Source organism: Fulmarus glacialis, unplaced genomic scaffold (genome assembly GCF_000690835.1).
Source record: "Fulmarus glacialis isolate BGI_N327 unplaced genomic scaffold, ASM69083v1 scaffold33049, whole genome shotgun sequence".
Classification (NCBI taxonomy): Eukaryota; Metazoa; Chordata; class Aves; order Procellariiformes; family Procellariidae; genus Fulmarus; species Fulmarus glacialis.
In genome coordinates this window covers 14,320-22,493 of record NW_009234466.1, presented here as the reverse complement: position 1 = coordinate 22,493, position 8,174 = coordinate 14,320, and the positions used below count along the sequence as shown (strand labels likewise).

The window sequence follows — 8,174 nt, the reverse complement described above, 5'->3', positions numbered from 1 at the left end:
AGGAAGGCGTGCTGGGGGGCCCGGGACGAGTTCTGGCGGTGCTTGGATAGGCACGCCGACGATGACTCCAAGTGCGAGAAGCTGAGGCTGTCCTTCGAGTCGCGGTGTCCGCAGCAGTGGGTGAGCAGCCGCCGCTCCCTACGCGTCCCCCTGCGCTCGGCCTCCCAAAGCTTGTGCTAAACAAACAGAGCAGTTCGTAACGGCATCGACAGGTCATTACGTGTACCTCGCTAACGACGGCAGCTCCCGCTTCTCGGGTGGCAGGACGTGTGCGGTCTTGCGCTTTCTCATCGATAACCCTGCACCCTCGTCAAACGTACCGAGGTTTGCACGTTTTTGGTCTTGCTGGGAGATCAAAACTCCTGAGCTGGATTTCGCTTTGTATTACCAATAATCTCTGTTCGTAGCAGTGAAAATAGCAAAGCGGTAAGACTACTTTTATTAAGGTGTCCATGGAAGTAATGGGAGTGGTTATGACAGGAAACTGGAGTTCACTTTCAAAATGATAAACACGTCCACAAAACACAAAAAACAAACAGACCCCAACACACCTATAGTCTTCTGCTTCGAGTGAGAAACTCCTAACTAGTATATTCAGTTAAAATCCTCCTTGAGCTCAGTGATCAAAGACGGTTTATTCCTTAGTCTTGTGATGGACAAAGCCTCTTCCTCTGCTGGTTTCTTCTGATGAACATCTTTTCTCTTTTTAAACAGGTTAAATACTTTGATAAAAGAAGAGACTTTTTAAAATACAAAAGGAAGCTTGAAACAGAAGGGTATCATCCTCCAGAAGCCGCTGGAAAGTCTTAGGTACTCTGCTTTCAAAATAAATCTAGTGAGGATAACCTATGGAAGGAAGAAGCACGAGAAAGCCACAGAAGCTGCTTGAGCTCAAGAATGGCTGTCTCCCTGAAATGCAGGCTGCCCTTTCTTGTTGCAAGGTCTCACGTGTCTGCTGAAAAAAGATGGTCACGGACAGCTTTTTCATGAGTACAAGTCAAAGAAATACAGTGCTAGGGCTGTTCACAAATTGTAAGGTTTTGAATGTATAATTAGTCAAATTATTTCACAGGAATAAATGATTATTTAAGTGTAATGTACGTATTCTAAAGAAAACAATAAAATTGTTTTTCAGTAAGTGAACCAGTTTTTCCTTAAAAAAACCAAACATTCCAACTTCCCCTCCTTGTCATAAGGAGGTGGTGTTATAATGTAATTTGTATTTGTCATTTACCAAGTATTTCTAAGTATTTTAAAATACAGTTTAAGTCAAACATCGGTTTATAAAACAGCAGGCATTAGAAGACCTAATGCATCCTGTGCATATGATACATTACTTACATATTTTGTGTCTACTCATTTTTTATAAGCAATAGGAGTTCCTACACTGGTGAGAATAACCAGTTTTCAATCAGTATCTCTGTTAGAAGTATGGTAGTTATTTATCATGTTTCTCACATTATGGCTGCCTGTGTAATTTAGTGGTTTTGATTACCTTACCGATGCAACTCCATTAAAGATACACACTGTTTACAGCAGGATTAGTAAACTTGACCATGGAAGGCATTTAGACAAGGGGCAGCACAGTCGATTTTTAATAATGTAAGTGAATTTACCTTGCAAAAACTATATAGTATATCCAGATGCTGAAGGCATTAAATACTTTACTCTGGCTAAAGTAAGTTTTGATTGTGGTTATAGGAAGGCACCACTTCAAATTCAAGCATGGTCATCACAATCAAAGTAACTGCAGTATGTTTTAGTTTGGGATTTTCATGGTACTATGCTGATGTTCTAATAGTAGAAAATCACACACACCACATGCAATATAAATAGTATTTATTTCCAATGCAACAGTTTTATTTAAGGAGGTAAAGTATTAAGGCATTTAAAAATCAGTCTGAACTACAGAGAACAAAACATGCAAACTTAAGAATCTTCATTCACCCTGAGTTTGTATCTCATCTATTCAGAATTTCATGTTGTAGCACCATAGTAAGTCACCCAGCTGTACTATAAGGCACGGAACTCTTGGCAGTTATTTTTGTTGTTTTTGCTTGATCACTTGTTGCCTTGTGTACTCCCAAATCAGCAGAGCTCCACTTACATGAACATTGAGTGATCGAATAATACCTTGCTGAGGAATTTCCACACAGACATCCAGGTGGTGAATCAGGTTTGCTGGGATTCCTTCATGTTCATTTCTAGTAAAGAAGAAACAGTAACTTGTATCTGGGAAAAGACAGGTGTTCCAGAAAGCAGAAGATGCAAAAGTCAGAACAGCATCAAAACACCATTTGACAAACGGTGCATCTGCCCTCAATATAACTGATGAGGACAAGAAACAATTTTTTTTTTTTTAAAGCAGTAATACATTACAGATACAAAGAAAACATGGGAGACCTGACTAAGCTTTGATGTAGGAAAACTGGTAGAGCACTTCATCTTTAATTCACTGGTCCAGCAACAGCTGAACACCCAACGTACGGACTCCCTCTCTGCCTTTATTTTGAAACCATCCTTATATAGCAAAATAAGCAGCTGAAGATGAAATGACCAGGGCATGAAGCTGCTGGCACAGCAGGGAAGCTCAACTGCCCACTTTACATTCATTGAGGTCTTGGTATGAGGGAATGTCAAGGCTGATGGAAGCCTTGAATTGGAAATGTTTCACCTCTTCAGAATGAGCACACTAGAAGGTACCAAAGGTTATCAGTAATTAAAACTGTATTTTTAATTAGAAGAGAACAAAGTGATTATGAGAACTACATTTTGAAGACAAGCTATATATAAAAAGGTTTGAAAAACAGGTATTTCTGCCCACTTTGTCCTAAAAGGATAAACAGACAGGCACTTCCTTCTGGTCTCACTTGGTGGCCCTGCAATTCCAGTAGCTTTCTAACTTGTAGGCACTTTCCTCTAGATTTCTTGAAGCAGTCTCCCCTTTGTCATATCTGAGGCTTGCCTGATAATAGGAACTGGTTATTGCTTTTCTCTGAAGTTATCCCAGCCTCTGCTTGTACTGCAAAAACTTGCTACTTCGTCCTGTGCCTCATGCTTAATTTTAAAGCATCTCCCAGCTATGCATGCTCCCACTCCGTTCCAGTCCTCCTCACCGAGTTAAGGAGGGCAAACAGGCAGCCCTTCCTTCTTGCTGAGCTCATCGCAGCCTACACGTACAGGGCCCTGTATTATAAGGTGAACAGATGATAGCTCTATCACACCTGGAAAACTATAATCCATGCTGTTGCTACCTCCACCATAAAAAAAGAAGTTGTAGTGTATGGATAGGTTATTAAGTATGAGGAAAAGGATCGTTCAGGAGTAGATATCAATACCTCCCACTCCTTAGCGCACAAAGCCAAGCTCTGCTGTTTCCATAATCACTTCCCATTCTAAATCCGCCTTTACCAGTGTCACTTGATTTTCATATGACCAAACTCGAACTAGTAGAAGGGATGGACTGCAAGAGGTAGATTTACAAGAAAGTGTGTGTTCTTACCCCAGCAATAATAGTGACTTCTCTGGGAAGCAATATTCTGTAAGATCAAAACTTTTAGCTGTCTGTTCCACACCAATAATAGTGTAGCCTTCTGTTTTTTTCTGCTGTAAATAATCAACAAGCTGAGATGGTTTCACCTGTCCATCAAAAGTAGAGAGGAAATATACAAATATTTAAATACTGCCATTTGTGAACTTCTGAAGTTACTGTGAAAATCATTTTACTTGGACAGTTTTTAAGATGAGTGACACTTATCCCCAAAGACTCTGTCCATTTATGTAGCTTACCATTTCAAAAGCTCTTCAGCAATAGCACAAACGGTTAAGTAATGCCACAAAAATGTACTCCACAAATACAATGAACAAAGGCTTTTCTATGCTTCTGACAACTACAAACATTACATGTGAATGTAAAAGAATCACTCTTGCATAGGGACAAGGTGCATAGGTGTTATTTAACCTAGCATCCCTTCCCAAAACAATACAACAGCCAGTATTGAAGCTGAGTTGCCTTACATGCCTGCATTACAACTTATGATAGCTTGCAGTGACAAAATTTCTTAGTTGTCTTCTTCCTACTCTCTAAACTGCTTGTTTGTACTAAATGCCAATTTCCTCATGCAACAGAAACTCTATCATTGGTACACTTCTATATAGATATTAGGCATGACAACATGTATCCATCAGCATTCCATTTTAGGCAAAACACACTACAGCTATCTTGTTCTGAAGAAAAATCTTAATAGGCTGAAAATAAACACTGGAAAAAAAAATGAAAAATTTGCACTGCATTTTTTAGATGCTGATCTTGAAAAACAGATTATTATAAAATATCATAAACATATTTTCTAGCAAATACTAAACATATAGGTTGAAACCCTAATTTTTATAAGCTAGATAATAGTTCTAAAAGCTTGGCACAAGTTAGCTTCAGGCAAACTCAAAGATTATCCCCATGAAGTTACCAGAAGCAATGGGCTAAGCAAGATAAATGAAGTGTTGTTCAACTCTTATAAATAACCATTAAATTCCAACACACCACTATAAAACAAAAAGTAAGATGTAACAATGACAGCTCACATAATCAGTTTATCACAGCAATAAGAAATTTAAAGTATTTTTTAAATTCTTTTTTATGAGGTTGATCCAAAGTTTATCCCAAAATACTCAAGATTAAGTCTCAGAGATAACAGCGGGAGCTTCTGTTAAATAAAAAGTTCATTTTGCAAGAGAAAAAAAAGTAAGACTCTAAACTATGCATCTGATGAACTGAAGATGTACAGTACACTTTTTCGCTATTAAAATATTTCCATTCACCTCAACAAGGGGGAGCCACTGCTCTGCAGAAACACTAAGATGCTGAAACTGCTTATCCTGTATATAATGAAGACTGCCAACAACCAGTGCAGATGCCCCAAATATTTCACTTGTACGACATAAACCTACAAACAGAAAAATTAAAGTGATCTTTGTGTAGAAAATAAACACCAAGACAGAATATTTTAGCAAGTGAAAAAGGACAAAGAATCTGAAAGAGAAATGGTTACTTTAGTCCTCTATTTTTAATCAGTTTCAGGTGCTTCTTATGTCTGTTCCAAGTCACACCTTGTTCCATATAATTTACCAGGAAAAAAAAAAGTTTTGTAACTCAGCAGAAAGATAAAAATTAGAAAAGCACTATGTCTGACAACATGCTTCTACAATACCCATTACACAAAGTTAACGGGTCAGTGTAAAAGCCTAGGCAGGGATGGATGGACACATACACACACTGAAGCTCTAAATCCAGTACCTGTTAAATGAAAGACTTGAGAGAATGACACGTTATAGCATTACAATGCAGACAGCACCAGCTTGTGGGCTTATTTTTCATTAACAGTCTCTCTGCAGGTATTTAAACTGCTGACAACAGCAAGCACAATGCAATAAAGTATTTGCAGGATTTACTGTATCACAGCTTGCATGATATTGTGAAGGAGTACCTAATCAGGAACGGGCACTTTCCTGTCCAACAGTCATGAGAAACTAGTAGGTCTACAAGATTTGGTTTAATTGTTATAGAAAAGTAAAGTAAAAGCAAATTCCTTTAACTGCATACACAGTTGAAAAACTCAACTGTAACAAATATAAAAAACAGTAAGAAACTGAGCACGATTTATAGCAAAGTTCTATTTAATTAATGCATGCTATGTGTAAGTTTTTTTTCCTTAAGATATAACTGTAGAAGACCCCTTCTTCTGAACCAAAAAACTTCTTTTGGTTACCAGTTTTTTTGCAGGATAATGATCTATTTCTCTGAATAATTTCTATTTCTCTTAAATAATTTTCTAATTATCAACGTAAGATGAAATTCATTCCTACTATTGAAGTGGGCTCTAAGGTCTAAAATAAAAGTTTAAAAATGTGCAATCAACCTTACCTCCTAAATTGGTAGGTTTATCAATAAGTGAAGCCACCACAATCAGTCTGCTGTTTGATTTACCAAGTTTAGCAGCACGATCCTGAAATACCATTTCCAGGTCTAAACTAGGAGTACTGTTCTTCCAGGGTATAATCTTTTTCTGAACATCAGTCCATTCTGTCTGGCTATCTGTTTCAACTGAATTTGAACCTATAAAAACAAGTATTAGTCATACGGCTATGCAAGCGGTAGTGAAACTACTGCTTCAGTAAAGAAGATTGTCTAAACGGTAATATTGTAGACACCATTAGTCATCTACTATTATTTTATGGCACATACTCTGCTCACACAGATACAAGGCTACTTTAGCAGGGTAACATAGAGATCAGATTGAATACAGATGTATACAGCTACTACATACAAATAATTATATTTAATATAGATTAGCTATATTTTACCCAAGTCTTGCTGAGACCAGTCACTTGGTTTCAGATCAAGAAGTTCCATTCGAGAATGATACCACTGAAATGTTGGTGGCAAAGGAACATCAGTGAATCTGTCAAATTTAGCAAGTGAGATCCATTCATCTTCAGCCAGTTCCGAAAGGCGGGGAAGAGTGTAAAATATTGTCTGTAATGTAACACAGTGTTATTAGCAGAGCACCACTAAAGCAAGCAAAACAGGTAATAAATTAACCTCTGGTAATTTTATCACACACATCTTTTATCTAGTATTCTATGATTTTAATCCTTGTTTTTCTTGGCACTTGATATAACTTACTAATACATCTCTCAATATTCATCACTTTACATATAGTGCTATCCCAAACTTTCAAAATCTAGTCTCTTTCTCTCTCTGATTAGACCTTTTTTAAGGATCTGCATTGAAATTCTACAATACCAAAGAATTACTGCTATGCTTCTCAGTACAGAGGTCTTGTGAAAATGTTTTACATGTAACACTGAAGAGTTTTCAGATGCCCTTATGAATTTCAAGTAAAGAATGTGGATTGATTTGATGTCAAAAGGAATACAGTCAATAGCATTAAAATCTAGTGGTAAAATCCAACTCAGCACTACCAATACAGCTAACCACAATCTATCAAGGAGGAACAAACACAGAAGACCCCAAGGGAAAGGCTGAATATGACAAAAAGTTTAAAACCCAGACTTTTTTTTTATCCCAATTGCACACTCAAGATGAAGGTGAAGATGCACCCTGAATACATTTAAATACTTAACAAGTATTAGCCTTGCTTCTCCCCCCCCCCCTCCTTGTTCAGGATTTTCACTTCGAAATTTTGCCAAGTCATATCTAGCATATTTAAGTGTTCACAAAAGTATTTCACAGAACATCAGTTAAAAAAAAAAGAAAAAAATTCCTTCTCTGAAAGATGGCACTGTTTGTCCCAGAACACACGTACCCCTTTTCACATTCATGTTTATCTTCTATTTTCAGCCTAGTTCCTCTATTTCTTATTTTTCTCTGCACCCTTATTTTTGCCTGTCTTCCCTCAGTGTGTATTCAGCTCTCAGTTATTTAAGCTATGGCAAAAAGAATAGCTGAAAAAGATGCTCTAGGAGTTATATATCTGTATCCCATTCACATTAAACAACAATTTAGTTAAGCAACCTCAAGTCACTTCTAAGAACGGAGGATGTCTCAAAAATCCTAGCAAACTACATGTGATTAGGTAGATGCTTTTCAGTTATTAGAAGTAACTTTTCCAGCCACAAATATAAAACCTGATTAACTCTCACACAGGTGGGCACATTCATCACACATACCTCTTCTTAATTGACCTAGGTTTTTAACACAGTATGAATTAGAGAATTAAGCTACAGTTTTAGTCTAAAAATCCATCACAATTTAGGTGAAGTAATTTTTCAGAGTTTTAAATGAATAATAGTTGATCAATAGTTGATCGTTATTCATCCTACATTAGAACATACAAAGAAAGTTAAAAATATAGTTGTAAAACTATGCAAATACAATGATCAGCAATAGTCTCGGACTTGCCTCTAGACTGTAATCCTCAAGTGGATGAAATGTTGCAAAGAAGAAATGGTCTTGGTGAAGTAATTTTTCAGAGTTTTAAATGAATAATAGTTGATCAATAGTTGATCGTTATTCATCCTACATTAGAACATACAAAGAAAGTTAAAAATATAGTTGTAAAACTATGCAAATACAATGATCAGCAATAGTCTCGGACTTGCCTCTAGACTGTAATCCTCAAGTGGATGAAATGTTGCAAAGAAGAAATGGTCTT

At 37.0% G+C, this 8,174-nt stretch overlaps 2 protein-coding genes across 2 annotated transcripts in view; one reads left to right on the top strand and one right to left on the bottom strand.

Annotated features, from left to right (window-relative positions):
* Positions 1–3: 3 nt before the first annotated feature.
* On the top strand, positions 4–810 carry LOC104082513 (cytochrome c oxidase assembly factor 6 homolog; the record flags this gene model as incomplete). The annotated part of the gene is made up of 2 exons (XM_009585656.1): positions 4–120; positions 715–810. Coding segments are annotated over 2 exons (213 nt in total), but the record flags the coding sequence as incomplete, so codon positions are not given.
* Positions 811–1,839: 1,029 nt separating this feature from the next.
* Positions 1,840–8,174, bottom strand: part of TARBP1 (TAR (HIV-1) RNA binding protein 1) — a gene marked incomplete at its 5' end in the record, with an annotated part of 19,209 nt that continues 12,874 nt past the window's right edge. Inside the window, 6 exons of the mRNA XM_009585655.1 lie at positions 1,840–2,204; positions 3,503–3,639; positions 4,819–4,943; positions 5,921–6,112; positions 6,361–6,532; positions 7,922–7,975. Of these exons, the coding sequence (XP_009583950.1) occupies positions 2,039–2,204; positions 3,503–3,639; positions 4,819–4,943; positions 5,921–6,112; positions 6,361–6,532; positions 7,922–7,975 (846 nt within the window). The remainder of the gene's footprint in view (positions 2,205–3,502; positions 3,640–4,818; positions 4,944–5,920; positions 6,113–6,360; positions 6,533–7,921; positions 7,976–8,174) is intronic.